The sequence below is a fragment of the Oratosquilla oratoria genome, chromosome 18, assembly GCF_046742065.1.
Source record: "Oratosquilla oratoria isolate Oo_2021 chromosome 18, ASM4674206v1, whole genome shotgun sequence".
In the NCBI taxonomy this organism is placed as follows: domain Eukaryota; kingdom Metazoa; phylum Arthropoda; class Malacostraca; order Stomatopoda; family Squillidae; genus Oratosquilla; species Oratosquilla oratoria.
In genome coordinates this window covers 55,715,682-55,732,010 of record NC_134794.1, presented here as the reverse complement: position 1 = coordinate 55,732,010, position 16,329 = coordinate 55,715,682, and the positions used below count along the sequence as shown (strand labels likewise).

The following is a 16,329-nucleotide window of genomic DNA, read 5'->3' as shown; positions in this document are numbered from 1 at the left end:
TCATTGACATTCAATGCCTCATTAACATTTCTCCTATCAAAATTAACATTTCCCCCATCCTGGACATCTGGTCGATCACGGTCATCCGATCTATTTTGTACATTTTGTCCCCCTACGTCACCGTGATTCACGCCGCCCTCCCGTCGTCCAGTGACATTATGTCCGGCATCCCTTTCTAAAATTACATTTTGTCCTCCAGTTACATTATATCCTACCGTAATATTTTTTCCTCCACTATAATTACTTCCCATCGTGATCTTTTGTCTTCCACTGTCCTTACATCCTATCCTGATATTTAGGCCTTCATTGACATTCTGTCCGGTATCCCTTCCTAAAATTATATTTTGGCCTTCACTGACATTATATCCTACCGTGATATTTTCTCCTCCATTATCATTACATCCTATCGTGATATTTTGTTCTCCACTATCATTATTTACCATCGTGATCTTTTGTCCTCCACTGTCATTACATCCCATTGTGACATTTTGTCCTATGACCTTACATCCTAATGTGACATTTCGTCCTCTAGCAACATTACATCCTATCATAATATTTTGGCCTTCATTGACATTCTGTCCGGTATCCCTTCCTAAAATTATATTTTGGCCTTCACTGACATTATATCCTACCGTGATATTTTCTCCTCCATTATCATTACATCCTATCGTGATATTTTGTTCTCCACTATCATTACTTCCCATCGTGATCTTTTGTCCTCCACTGTCATTACATCCCATTGCGACATTTTGTCCTATGACATTATATCAAGTATTGACAAGTAATGATTGAAAGAATTGAAGAAAACTTAGGTGAGGAAAGTATACACAAAATTAAGAAATGGAATGAAAACAAAGGAAATGAAGAAATTGCCTTTAAAGAAATAGTACAACAACAGATGCAGGAAAATGCAAAAGATACAATCATTCAAGTAATTAAAGAAAAGGCAAATTGGGTTAGAGATACAGTGGATAGAAAAAAATATATTGTGTTATAACTAAGGAAAAAACATGGTCTGGTGAGGTACATGAGAGGAGAAGCAGAAAAAGAAACAGCATTATCAATTCTAAAAAATAAAAGGTGATGCCCTGGAAGTAGAGAAAGATATAAAAGAAGTATATAGAATGGGACATTATTCTAAGGAAAGAAATTGACCACTAAAGATAAAACTGAGATTGCAAATGGTAGTAGAAGACATTTGAAAAAGCAAGCAAGGAGAAATGAGTGTTGAGAAAATAGAAAAAGAGAAAATACTAAAAGGTGAGGCTATGGAAAAAACATGAAGAGAACAGAGATTGAAAGCAAGGAGTTGTATGGGAGGTACATCAGAGTGGTCAAAACAAAAAGAGAAAACAAGATGGAGAAAGAAAAAAAGTGGCCTATACTAACACTGACAGATTAATCTCAGGATTGAATGAACTAAATGATTACCTGTCAGAAGAACGGACTCCCACAAGGATCTGTGTTGGCTCCAACACTGTTCAACATTTATACCTATGACCAGTCACAGTATCAGAATATCCATAGGTACATCTATGCAGATGATCTGTGCATTGCCACTCAGTCTGATTCCTTCAACACCATCGAAGACCGACTATCAGAGGCCCTAACCACACTCTCCACGTACTACAAAAAGTGGCATCTCAATGCGAACGCAAACAAAACACAGGTGTGTGCATTCCACCTTAAAAATCACCAAGCCAAGAGAGAGCTACGAATCAGATGGAACAACACTGATCTGGCACACCACCCACACCCTGTCTATTTAGGTGTTACTCTCGACAGGACTCTCTCTTACAAAGAGCATATCAACAAGTTGATTGGAAAAATCTCAACCAGAAACAACCTCCTCAGCAAACTTGCCACCACCAGCTGGGGAACAGACCCAAACACCCTGCGACAAACAGCTTTGGCACTGTGTTATTCCACTGCAGAATATTGCGCACCAGTATGGGCCAGGTCATGCCATGCACACAAAATAGATCCAGAACTGAACAGGTCGTGTCGAATAATTACAGGTACCCTAAAACCAACGCCATTACATACTATCTACAGACTGGCAGGGATTCCACCTCCCCACATTCGGTGCGAAATAATTACCAAGATAGAAAAATATAAACAACAAAATGATCCCAGGCATCCACTATACGGTCACCTTCAGGTTGGACAGAGACTGAAGTCCCGCCAAAGCTTCATGACGGTGGAGGGACTAGATCCAACCCAAGCTGTGGCCCATAGACTAGAATGTTGGCAGGAATATGACAATCTGGGCCATAACGAGGCCATACCATGCCCAAACAAGACCTTGCCCCCAGGAGCAAACCTAACCAGGAAGGACTGGGTTACCTTAAACAGAGGAAGAGCCAAGGTTGGCAAAACGAGAGAAAATCAACACAAGTGGGGATACTCCAATAGCCCCCAATGTCCCTGTGGCGAAGTACAGATGATGGTCCACGTCCTCCGGGAATGTCCATTGAGTCCCCATTGCTCCAACCAAGACCTTAGGGAAGCAAATGAAACTGCCCTTATATGGACACAGTTGTGGTGTGACAAGATATGATGATGATGACCTGTCAGATGAAAAACCAGACATAATGGGAATTGTGAAGACAAAATTAAGAGGTCCAATACCACCTAATAGTGTTGGACATGGGTTATACAATTATTGGATTAAAAACATAAATGAGAAACAGGGAGGAGGAATCATGTTCTTGGCCAAGAAAAACTTGAATGTGATGAAAATTACTGAGGGTAAAAACAATATAGAAATGATCACGATAAAAATCAAAGACAGACATGAAAAGTAGAAAGTTTGTGGTGATTTGTGTGCCCCCAAAAATGGGCTTTTGGAAAGAGAATGAACATTCAAAAATGTTAGAAGATGGAAGGCACTCATTAAACGAGATACTAAAGGACGGAGGTAACCTAGTACTATATTTATGGGGGACTTTAACAGCAAAGAAATCTGTTGTGAGGAGATGACAGTGAAGGATGGAGAGGACCTATGGGAAAATGTATTACTAGACATGACCATGGAACATACAATAACACAATGGGTCACTGAAAATACCAGATACCGAAGTACTGAAGAACCATCGAGACTGGATTTGATATTTACAACAGAACCTGAAATTGTAGATAAAATTGAAAACAAGACACCATTTGGAAAGAGTGATCACATACTAATAGATGCTGAACTAAAGGAAGAAATATATATGGAGAGAAATGAAAAATACAGAAAAGGAAGACTGATGTACAGCAAAATGGACAAAACTAAAAAAGGACAATTATAGAAGAGATATGAAAAAACAGCTTTCCACGCAGAGTGGTGGATGCCTGGAACAAATTGGACAAAATAGTGTGTGCAAAAACTATACACAAATTTAAGAGCAAACTAGACGCTGCAAGATACAAAGATGGGACACCACAAGCATAGCTCCCCTTCCCGTAACATACAACTAGGTAAATACGTGCTGTGAAACTCATGCTACTTCAGAGTTTGTCCAATATCACTATTTTTCTGTTAATGTCAACACTTTTCTGGCTCTCTTGGACACTTTGCCATCTTTTCTATTAATATTTGTCTTTGTTGAGGCTGAACTACATTCGGGAGTCATGCCAAGAGTGTGTGAGTGGATGGTATCAGCACAAGGGCACATCTGGACAGACCAAAAGACACATATGGAGTGAGGTGGAAGTGACGTCAAATGATCAGAGACACACCAATAATGTGTGGCACCAATAATGTTTGCTATCTATATGAATGACATGGATGAGGACGTGAACTGCTACATGAGCTTCTTTGCCGATGACGCCAAACTGCTAAGAAAAATAGAAACTGATGAGGACTGTGAAGCACTGCAAGAAGACCTAAATAGGGTATGGAACTGGAGTCAGAAATGGGAAGTGGACTTTAATACTAAGAAGTGTAGCATAATGGAGTTTGGAAAAAGCAAAAACAGAATATCAGGAAAATATACAATTGGAACCAAAGAAGTAAAGAAAGTAGGATCCGAAAAAGATTTGGGAGTAATTATCACGAACGACTTGTCCTATGATATACAGATTAACAAAATTGTTGGGGAGACTTACAACTTGCTAAGATCAATAAAAGTGGCGTTTACATACTTGGACGAAGACATGATAAAAAAAATATTGGTTACATTGATAAGGCCTAGATTAGAGTATGCAGCGACATTGTGGTCCCCCAGTACCAAAAAGAATATAAAGAAAATAGAAAGAATCCAAAGAGCAGCTACAAAAATGGCACCTGCACTTGCAAACCTATCATACGAGGAGAGATTGGCTAAACTGGAGTTACTGACACTGGAGCAAAGAAGAGAGAGAGGTGACCTTTTGACCATCTACAGAATCATGAGAGGCACAGAGGTACTCGATAGAGAGAACTTACTTAACTGGGACAAAAGAAACACAAGAGGACATGGAAAGAAAATAAAAAAACATAGCTATAGAAGAGAACTGAAGAAAAACAGTTTTCCTCATAGAGTTTTGGACACTTGGAACAAACTGGACAATGAAATAGTATGCGCAAAAACCATTCATGAGTTTAAAAACAAACTAGACACTGCAAGATACAAAGGCGGGACATCACGAGCATAGCTCCCCTTCCCGCAAAATACAACTAGGTAAATACAACTAGGTAAATACACATGGAATGAGGTGATGGTGGTGCCATACTATACAAGCCCTGGAAATATTTCTTACTATTTTTTTTTTTTCCCTAGAAAAATCCACAAATAATAAAACCAAGAAAAACAAGGGACTGCTGTACCCTGTACATTTATCATTAGTATCTATTATTCCCAGGTAGTGAGCTTTCCATATACTGGTACAAAATGTACCCCATACTGGGGTATTGACTGCATGTTATTGTGCAGTGTTAATTGCACAAGTAATAAAAAGATGTTTTGGAAGGAAATTAAGAGAGGAAGGGGAGGCATGTCAAATAGAGAAGAAAAGGTAAAAGGTCCAGATGGAGAGATGATAATGGAAGAGATGGCAGTAAGAGGAAGATGGGCAGATTATTTTAGGGAGTTGCTAATTGTGGTGGAGGATATTAAGGGAAAGGTAGTTGCAATGGGAAATGCTAAAAGAATGAGTGATGAATGAGGAAAATGGAGGAGAAATAAGGAAAGATGAGGAGAAAGCAGTTTTTAAAGTGATGAGAGCAGGTAAGGTATCTGGGTTAGATGGGTGTTTTAAAAAGGGAGGTACAGTGATGGTGTATTGGCTGGTTAGGTTGTTTGATGTTTTTCTAAAAGAGGGTAGAGTGCCTAAGGACTGGAGGAGTTCCTGTATAGTTCCACTTGACAAGGGAAAGGGGGACAAGTGTGAGTGTAGTAGTTTCAGAGGGACCAGTTTGTTGAGTGTAGCTGGGAATGCTTATAAGAGGGTTTTGATTGAGAGGAATAGAGGGAGTAATTGGTGAAGAACAGTGTGGGTTTAGGACAGATATGTGAGAAAGTATTACAATTTTTTTTTTTTTTTTTTTTTTTTTTTAATATATATATATTATATATACATATATATATATATATATATATATATTTTTTTTTTTTCTTTTTTTTTTTACCTTTATAGTTTTGGAAAAGCCTTATGACTGTACACAGGAAGGCACTGTGGGAGGTATTGCAGATATATGGGATAGGAGGAAAGCTGTTAAGGGCACTCAAGAGTCTTCATGAGAGTAGTAGAGCCTGTGTTAGAATTAGAAATGGAGAGAGTGAGTGGTTTGAGGTAAAGGTAGGGGTGTGTCAGGGATGTGTTATGTCACCACGGCTGTTTAGTTTATACATGGATGGGGTGGTGTGAGAGATAAACACAAGGGTAATGGGTCAGGGATTGGAAAGGGTTAAAGAAAATTAAAATAAGACAGCTGTTGTTTGCTGACAACACTGCTTGTAGCAGGATCATAGAAGGGATTAAGGAAGTTAGTGATAGAGTTTGGGAAGGTGTGCGAAAGAAGGAAATTGAAGGTAAATGTGGATAAAAGTAAGGTGATGAGATGTACAAGGGCAGGGGATGGTAGCAAATTGGAAGTGAGTATTAAGGGAGAGAGACTGGAAGGAGTGGATAGCTTTAGACACTTGGGTGCGAATGTGGCGGGAAAGTGGAGGTGGAGGTAGTATGTAGTTTGAGAGAAGCAGGTAAATGCCTTGGGTGATTAAAAAATATAATTAGAGATAGACATTTGGGAATAGATGCTCAGAAGAGATTATATGAAGGGATGATTGTGCTGACAGCACTGTATGGGGGCAGAGACATGGAACATATGAGAAGAAGAATTTAAATGTGTTTGTGATTAAATGCCTGAGAAGTATGGTAGGGGTTACTAAGCTAGATAGAGTGAGAATCAAGGAGATGAAGAGGAAAGCAGGTGTGGAAAGGGAGGTAGGAGAATGGAATGGAAAGAATGAGTGAAGAAAGATTATCAAAAGAGGTGTGGAAGGCAGAGGTGGAAGGAGTGAACATGAGGGGGCAACCAAAGATGAGATAGATGGATGGGTTTAAAGGGGCATTGAGAAAGAGGGGAATGTCTGTTGAGGAAGGAAGGGAGAAGACAGACAATAGGGGTGAATGGAGAATGGTTGTGTATGCATGATGCTGTGATGCATGAAAGAGAGTTGGTGGGGGATGGGGGGTTGAGGGAGTATGTATGAATGATATTTTGACACAGCCCAAATGGATTTTTCTCCATCTTCTCTTTTCTGGATGAGGAGCTTGTGGACCCCCCCCCCCCCCTAGACTGTTGCCAGTAGCTTGAAGGTCATGGGCAATGGATTGATTGATTAATGGTGACAGTGGGAAGGCTGAAGTAACTAGACCTTTGTAGCTTGCTATATTACCTGTGTAGTACTGAAGAAGATACAACTAATTTGAAAACTATAAATTTCAGATTATGACTTGTGCCGTCGCCGTATATTGTCCCTGAAACTACCAGGAGAACCAGAGAATCTCACTGAGGATGAGCGGGAATTGCGTGTAAAGGGAATTGTGAATGTGAACTTGAAAAACATGACCAGAGCACTTGGAGCATTGCTTAGGTCAGACACTTAACAATTTTCAACAAATGCAATTCATTACATTTTTCATTACATCATTTACCACAAAGATAACTAAAAATCTCACTTACCCCTTTCACCTTTTCCTTCTGGACCAGGTGTATTACAGGTACCTATTGTGGGTGGTTTAGTACACATACATAGTGAAGGCCCTTTCCCCCTTATAAGGAAGTGCCCAGGAGAAAGGACACACTGTATCCCATCAACTTTCGTATCCGACCTAGATATGGACCAAAAGGTCTCCTGTCGGCATGCTCCGCCTTTGTAAAGAGACATCCCTGTCCCTAACCACACTGTTTAGGCTGAAGGCAGTGCAGAAACACATTGCTCCTGACAGAGCCTGACAGAGCTGGTTTAACCCCCCTCCCCCCCACCACTTCACTTCCACTTAAAGTTATTTACCAAACAGAAAAGAAGAACATCCCTGTCAGCCATGTTAACCTTTTATCTATTCACAATACTCATCCATTCATTCCAATCATTTTCACTCTCTTCTTTGTCCCACAGACATTCTTCATGCATACAAGGATCCTTTTATTTATTCCATTTACCTTGTCCATGGTCACTCCATCCACTTCTGTCCACATTCACTGCTACTCATCTCCAAAACCTATCAGCATCCAGTATTTTTTATATACTTACCTAATTGTAGTACACAGGAACGTAGCAACACTCATTGGGTCCAATCTCCTATTTTCTAATTTTCTAACATATCTAGACTCAAATTTATGTACAGTTCTAACTTAGTTTATATCCTTGATGTTGAATAATTAGTATTATTGTACAGAACAACATAATTTCATTTATGTTCATTTTGTTTTAATATGTATTAATTAAATGATTTATACCTACATACACTTAACCCTTGTCTGTTATTTGCAAAAGTCCGTTATTTGAAAATCGGGTCTGTCTGTTACCAATACTGGATACCGGACATAAGTCCGTTACATAGAAAATTGTCTGTTAGGTTTTAGCGTGCACGCATGTATTAGATATGTAATAAAAAGCCACAGTACATATGTATAATGATGTACATTACATATAAAGAAGAAATTGAACCATTTCTTACCTTAAATATAGTTGCTGCTATTTACATATGTACAGTACAGGATTTCCATTGGATTAGTGCTGCCAGCCAGGGCTGCCAGCCTTGTAGCTGGCGGGGCTTGCTGGTGCATCAGCTGTATCCATGGTGCCATGGTGGGGGCTGACAGGGCACACTGGGCTGGCTGGTTCATCAGCTGTATCCATGGTACCAGGCTGGGGGCTGGCAGGCTGACTGGTGCATCAGTTCCTATTGGTCAAATTTTCATTTTACGGACTTTGTCCGGTATTTGACTGTTACTATCGGACACCTATCGGACAAATTTTCATTTTACAGACTTCATCTGGAATTTCACTGTTATTACTGGACACACTTTTTTTGTCTGCTAAATTGAAAGTCCACTAATTTGAGGTCTGCTAAATTGAGGTTTGAGTGTATAACATGTTTATTTTTGTTAAGGTTCTGTTAGGTATTTACCTAGTTGTATTATACGGGAAGGGAGCTATGCTTGTGGTGACCCATCTTTGTATCTTTCAGCATCAAGATTTTTCTTAAAATCATGAATAGTGTTTGCACACACTGTAGTGACTATAGGGTACGCAGGGATTGAAACGAGGTTCTACTTAGTTGATGCTGGGTGCAGGTCATTCTAAAAAGAATGTTTTTATTGTATTCAATTTGTACAGACTACAAAATACATAAGTAACAACAAGTAAATTGAGCCGTAGCTCCCATATCACATATTGACTTTAAATATACAATCCTTATAGCCCAAATTTGTACACACATACTGAAATTACTACATTCACACTTGTCCCCTTTTTGTAAAGAGGAACTATACAGGCACCCCTTCAGTCCTCTGGCACTCTACCCTCTCTCCAGCAAACATTAAATAATCTCACCAACCAGTCCACCATCACTGAACCTCCCTTTTTCAGACATTCTGCATGACATCCATCCAGACCAGGTGCCTTACCTGCTTTCATCATCTTTACAACTGCCTTCACCTCATCCTTCCTTATTTCTCCTCCATTCTCCTCACTCATCACTCTCATTTTCTTCGTATTTCCCACTGCAGCTATCTTTCCTTCCCTGTCCTCCTTCACATTCAGCAACTCCCTAAAATATTCTGCCCATCTTCCCCTCACTGCCATCTCTTCCATTATCAACTCTCCATCTGTACCTTTTACCTTTTCTTCCCTACTTGATTCGCCTCCTCTTCCTCTCTTAATTTCTTTCCAAAACATCTTTTTATTACTTTCAAAATTTTCTGTCATACTCCTACCCCATTTCACATCTGCTCTCCTCTTTGCCTCCTTTATGTACACACATACACTATTATTACAATAACCAAAACTTATGTTGACTTACGAACTCATGTATCTCCTCTGGTCCCTGCGTCTGTTGACTTATTTGACACAACTATGAACAAGTGATGACTTGGCGGCACAATACATGGCTTGTCCTTTTCTCTATCTATGTAGAACCCACTATTGGGTGACTTCTTAACCAATGTAGTTAGAAAGAAGGCAACTTTATGATTACTGCCCACGCACACGCTGTCCGTCTCTCCCCCACACACCCGCCCAGGTCAATGCCGGAGACGGGGGGAAGTAGTACACTGATCATACCGTTACTTTGGCAGATGTACAACATTCAAATTACTTTCTCCCCTTCTGATTTCTCACAAAGAAGGTAATAACACAATTTTATGTCCATGGACGTAACACACACTGTTTCTTTATCTAAATCATTCCAGGTATCCAGTACTCTATGTGGGAAGCTATTTTTTTTCAGATATCTTCTATAGTTATCCTTTTTGAGTTTCTTTTCATGTCCTCTTGTTTTTCCATTGTCCCATTTTAATAAATCATTCCTATCCAGGATTTCCATTCCTCTCATGATTCTTATTAGTTTCTTGTGTGGTATATAACATAGTGTGCAAACACTATTAAAGATTTTAAGAAAAAACTTGATGCTGAAAGATACAAAGACGGGTCACCACAAGCACAGCTCCCTTCCCATATAAGTACCACACAGAAAACTACTAAAAAAACTGGAACACATAGGAGGAATACAAGGAAACCTACTAAAATGGATAGAGGACTTTCTGACTGGTAGAAAGATGAGAGTAGTGCTCAGAGAAAAATATTCAGATTGGAAAGAGGTGATCAGTGGAGTACCGCAAGGATCTGTGCTGGCACCAATAATGTTTGCTATCTATATGAATGACATGGATGAGGACGTGAACTGCTACATGAGCTTCTTTGCCGATGACGCCAAACTGCTAAGAAAAATAGAAACTGATGAGGACTGTGAAGCACTGCAAGAAGACCTAAATAGGGTATGGAACTGGAGTCAGAAATGGGAAGTGGACATTAATACTAAGAAGTGTAGCATAATGGAGTTTGGAAAAAGCAAAAACAGAATATCAGGAAAATATACAATTGGAACCAAAGAAGTAAAGAAAGTAGGATCCGAAAAAGATTTGGGAGTAATTATCACGAACGACTTGTCCTATGATATACAGATTAACAAAATTGTCGGGGAGACTTACAACTTGCTAAGATCAATAAAAGTGGCGTTTACATACTTGGACGAAGACATGATAAAAAAAATATTGGTTACATTGATAAGGCCTAGATTAGAGTATGCAGCGACATTGTGGTCCCCCAGTACCAAAAAGAATATAAAGAAAATAGAAAGAATCCAAAGAGCAGCTACAAAAATGGCACCTGCACTTGCAAACCTATCATACGAGGAGAGATTGGCTAAACTGGAGTTACTGACACTGGAGCAAAGAAGAGAGAGAGGTGACCTTTTGACCATCTACAGAATCATGAGAGGCACAGAGGTACTCGATAGAGAGAACTTACTTAACTGGGACAAAAGAAACACAAGAGGACATGGAAAGAAAATAAAAAAACATAGCTATAGAAGAGAACTGAAGAAAAACAGTTTTCCTCATAGAGTTTTGGACACTTGGAACAAACTGGACAATGAAATAGTATGCGCAAAAACCATTCATGAGTTTAAAAACAAACTAGACACTGCAAGATACAAAGGCGGGACATCACGAGCATAGCTCCCCTTCCTGCAAAATACAACTAGGTAAATACGACTAGGTAAACTAGGTAAATATACCGGTAGTTGTATTTTGTGGGAAGGGGAGCTATGCTTGAGGTGTCCCGCCTTTGTATCTTGCAGTGTCTAGTTTGCTTTTAAACTCATGAATGGTTTTTGCGCATACTATTTCATTGTCCAGTTTGTTCTAAGTGTCCACTACTCTATGTGGAAAACTGTTTTTCTTCAGTTCTCTTCTGTAGCTATGTATAAGCCAAGTGTTGTTTGCACCCTGATACACAAATAGTTCCATGTTTCAATACTTGATTTCCAATTATCATATTTAGACTTGAACTCATGTATTGTTTGAGCTTGGGCTATATCATCTTAGCTATTCCACATATTTATGCATATATATGGAAAACTATTTCTTCACATTCTTTAGACATGTGGTCTTTTTTAATTTGTTTCCATGACCTCTAAAAGCCTTCCCATCTTTAATTAGGAGATCTCCTCTGTCAATGCAGTCTACTCCCATTTGTGACCTGAACACTGTAATCATATCACCTCTTGTTTTTCAATCTTTCAAAGTTGGCAGAGTCAGTACTTTGAATTTTTCCTCGTACGGTTTATCTGCCAGGCTGGGGACCAGTTTGGTTGCTGCCCTTTATGTTCTCTCAGTCTTGCTTATATCCTTTACTCTGTCTGGGGACCATACCACTGTGGGTTTGTGTATGTATTTATCAACTTGTACTGTACAGGAAAGGAGCAACTCTTGTTGGGTCCTATCACCTATTCTCTAGTTTTATGATATATTCAGACTGAAATTCATGTACAATGAATTTGAGTCTAGGTTTGTTAGTAAATTAGACAATAGGAGACAGGACAAAATGAGCATTGCTCCTTTCCTGTGCACTACAATAAGGGAAACACACAAACATAGATGGATTAATCTCAGGATTAAATGAACTAAACAATTACCTGTCAGAAGCAAAACCAGACATAATGGGAATTGTGGATTAGACAAAATTAAGGGGTTCACTAGTACCAGTGTTGGACATGGATTATATAATCACTGGATTAAAAATAGAGAGGAGAAACAAGGTGGAGGAGTCATGTTCCTGGTTAAGAAAAACTTAAATGTGACGAAAGTTACAAATGGAGAGAACAGGGTAGAGACGATCACAATAAAGCTTTGAAGATAGTGGCATGAAAAGCTGAAGGTTTGCAGTGATTTATGCGCCCCCAAAAATGAAGTCTTGGAGAGAGAGATCATTCCTAAATGTTAGATGATATGAGATCTTCATTAAACTAGATGTTGAACGATGGAAATAAAACAGTACTCATGGGACTTTTGATTTTTGAAATTTGGGAATACAATTCCCCCGGGCTTTTGAGAGAGTGTTGAAGGGTGATTTGGTGTAGGAGTGTAGGAAAGCTTTGACATTCTTTACTGTCCCTTCACCTTCTGTGAACATTTCTTTGAGCTGTGCTAGTAAAAATTTTCAGGTATTGTCCTTCTCTGGTTTACTAACCTTAAAAATATTTGACCAATTTAGTTCAACTTTACTCAGCCAATACAGTAATTGGAAATCAAGGGTATAGACTAAGTTGGACTTGTACATGTATTTGAGGCAAGGTGTGATAAATTGGAGACTTAAGAGATGGGACCCAACGAGCATCGCTCCTTTCCTGTATACTGCAATTAAGTAAATACAGTATATTTCCAAATTTTACATCTGAACAAGTTCTTCCAGGCACCAACCCAACTGAGGAATTACATACTAGACAAGTAGTAACCACATTTGTTGAAGCGCATTCAGGTCACCACCCTGCAATTCATTTTTTTTTTTTTTTTGCTTTCAGGTTCTTGTCAGATTGCAGTATTGAATTACATGCCGAAACCAACTTGAACTCCACCTCTGTGTTAGGACTTCATGTGTATGCTATGTAAGTTGATATTTTATGTACTGTCTCATTCTTGTCCCACTCCTGCAACAACACAGTATATCTTCATTGAGCGAGTTGTGAGCCGCCAGTCTGGTGGCCATAGCTAGTTACTTTCAGGCAGAAACTCTCCTGTAAAGGGGACTTTGGGAAATGGATTGATTGATGGGTTGTATAATAAACATGATATTATTTTCACTTCATGTGATTGAAGATGTTTTATTCAAAACCATGGAATATTTTGTAATGTGCAGTTAACCTTATACTTAGTAGGAAGCATCCCTGTATCAGAATGAAACTATCTCATATGTACATATACAAAGGGCTTTTTTCCCCCATACAAGGGAGGTAGCCAAAGTCAAAGGCATAAATCCATTCCCATCCATTTCATCCCCACATACTCCAATTACATTCACCAACCCTCCCTCCCTCTTTTCCTGGCTCTTCCTGGATGACTGTTCATCCCTGCATTTTGCCCACTGCCCTGGGTCAGAAGCAATTCAGCAAGACAGCACATCTACAGCAAGGCTGCTTTATTTAATTGGCAACCCCCCCTCTCTGTTCCCTCATGGAGAAAGAGAAGATGGGGATAAATCCCTTAGGGCTGCTTCAAAATATCGTTCACACGGATTTTGAGAAACTCGGAATATTTTTTCAAAATGCAAACTGGGAAAATTTAGTTTAGTGTACATGAATTCAGATCTAAATATATATACATATACCAATGGCTTTTTCCCCCTTACATGGGAGATAACTAAAGTCAAAGGCATAAATCCACTCCCACCCATTTCATCCTCACATTCCCCACTCCCATTCACCACCCTGTCTGGGGTATTGGCTACATGTTATTGTGAGGTTAAAAGATGCTCAGTAGTATGCAGCTGATACTTTAGGGTCTATATGGGGTGCCCCTACAGACCAGAGCCACATATAATTTTGTCTGTGATAGAGGAAATCTATTCATAGAGAAATGATGCTATTTTATTATACCACGACTCACCCTCTGTTATGTTGCCCACCCCCCCTCTTAATACTGTTCTGTACCACTTCTCTGAGTATATATTTCCTTTTTTGCCGAACCCTTTGATAGTGGAAGAATAATACTGCCACCGAGTGTTCCCACTTGAGCCATAAAAGGTGACAAAAACGGGACATGGATAGGACTAAGCATCCTATTCTCTGTAGCCCCATAGTGGACATTCCTAGAAAATCAAAATATGATAACTAGAAATCAAGAATATAGATATCATTTGGGACTGTACATGAATTTGAGACTAGTTATGATAAATTGGAGACTGGGAGATGGAGTCCAGAGAGTGATACTCCTTTTCTGTATACTATGATTAGGTAAATGCAATTAGGTACATATGTAAATATACAACCATACTGTCCTGTAAATGGAAAAACTGAGGTAAGTTGAACCCTCCTGCAAAGAGAGGACACCCATACTTTCAATGAAAATTGTTTGGTGATTTTCAAAATCTCCCATAAACTATTCTTAATGAGTTTTTATTTTGGTTTTGATAGCAAACCATCAATTTGTTTTTCATTAACAGGAAAGACTTTCTGTATATAGATGAAGACACCCTGAAGGCCCTGCACGTCTTTACAGAAGACCAACACCCTTCTGCCTTCAAGATGGGAAAGAAGAGAGCTAGCAAAGAAGGATTCAGTCTTTATGCTCTCCTGTGTCGGACTGCCTCACCAATGTCACGCCAGGTTCTCAGGTATGTGGAGAAGTCCGGGTATACCTTTGACACATCCCTCTTATTGAACAGATAACGGGATTGCTACAGAAATTCTATAAAGTTCAGGGTTTTGGGTATGTAGGAGTAAGGCATGTGCATTTTGGACAGCAGCATGAAACTAATCAGTCTACATACAGCTCTTGGGAACCACACTCAACCACACCTCCACTGCATGGTTCCCAACAATCAGGGAAGCATATCCATAATCATATCACTCACTGTTCCATCAACAAACTAAACAACAACACATTGTTGCATGCCAGACCCCCTGATGTCCATCCCTCCAAATCCTCTCTCCCCTGAAAGGACAAGGTCCACCTGGCCAGACTGCAGCACAGCCACCATCTGAGTTACCAGAAGAGACTAGATGACCACATCGCAGACAACTGTCCAGGATGCAATACTTCACCCCATGTCATACAACACATTATGGAAGACTGCATTGTACACAATCAGGCATGCCAACAACACAATATACACTCCATAAAGGATTTGTGGGAAAACCCCATTTGAGCCATGGCATTCCTCAGAGAGGTGGGGCTACTCAGCTAGATGGTCTAGGGAACAACAACTGCAACAATCAAGGAAACATAGACACCTTGTAAACTATATAGAATAAATCATTGAGGATGATAAACAGGATACACCAAAACTATCCTAGTAGAACAGCTACACACAGAAACCAAAATCCTCCCATTAGAACATCAAATAATAAAGTAGGTAGAGAGCTCTATGCAACAGCTTGTAACCCTACTCACCTCTCATATGACATCACATAAGCACAACCAACTGAAAAAAAGTATGCCAGCAGTATACTACCTAAATCCATCATTCAACTCATCACTCGTTGTCTCTCTAGCAGTAGATCCACAGCTTACAGGAAACTGATCAGGACCATATGTGCTTAGAGGAGAGAAATTTTGTTATATGGGGATTGTCAGTGTGGGCCATTGTAGTATACAGGAAAATAGCTGTGCTTGTTGGGTCTCATCTCCTACTCTGAGTGACGCCATATTCTGTGAACTTTTACTAATTTTTCTTCACTCATTCCTTCCATGTGGTCAAACCATCCCAATACTCTTTCATCAACTCTATCTCTCATCTCCCCTTCCACATGCATTCTCCTCCTCACCTTGTTTCTCACTCTATCCAGCCTGGTGACCCAATCATACGTCTCAGGCACCTCATCTCAAACACATTAAAACTACTCCTCTCTTCCTTTCTTATGTTCTATGTTTCTGCCCCATACAGTGCTGTCGGCACAATCTTCATACAATCTCCTCTTAGCATCCATTCCCAAATGTCTATTTTTCATTACATTTTTTAAAGCCCCAAGACATTTACTTGCGCTTCTCAATCTCCATTCTACCTTCAGCTCTACTCCTTTCCTGCCATATTCACACCCAAGTATCTAAAACTACCCACTTCCTCCAGTCTCTCTCCC

At 39.6% G+C, this 16,329-nt stretch overlaps 1 protein-coding gene across 1 annotated transcript in view; it reads left to right on the top strand.

Annotated features, from left to right (window-relative positions):
* Nucleotides 1–16,329, top strand: part of LOC143034876 (mutS protein homolog 5-like) — a 43,424-nt gene that overhangs the window by 11,624 nt on the left and 15,471 nt on the right. Inside the window, exons 8-10 of the mRNA XM_076201220.1 lie at nt 6,917–7,064; nt 13,057–13,140; nt 14,694–14,864. Of these exons, the coding sequence (XP_076057335.1) occupies nt 6,917–7,064; nt 13,057–13,140; nt 14,694–14,864 (403 nt within the window). The remainder of the gene's footprint in view (nt 1–6,916; nt 7,065–13,056; nt 13,141–14,693; nt 14,865–16,329) is intronic.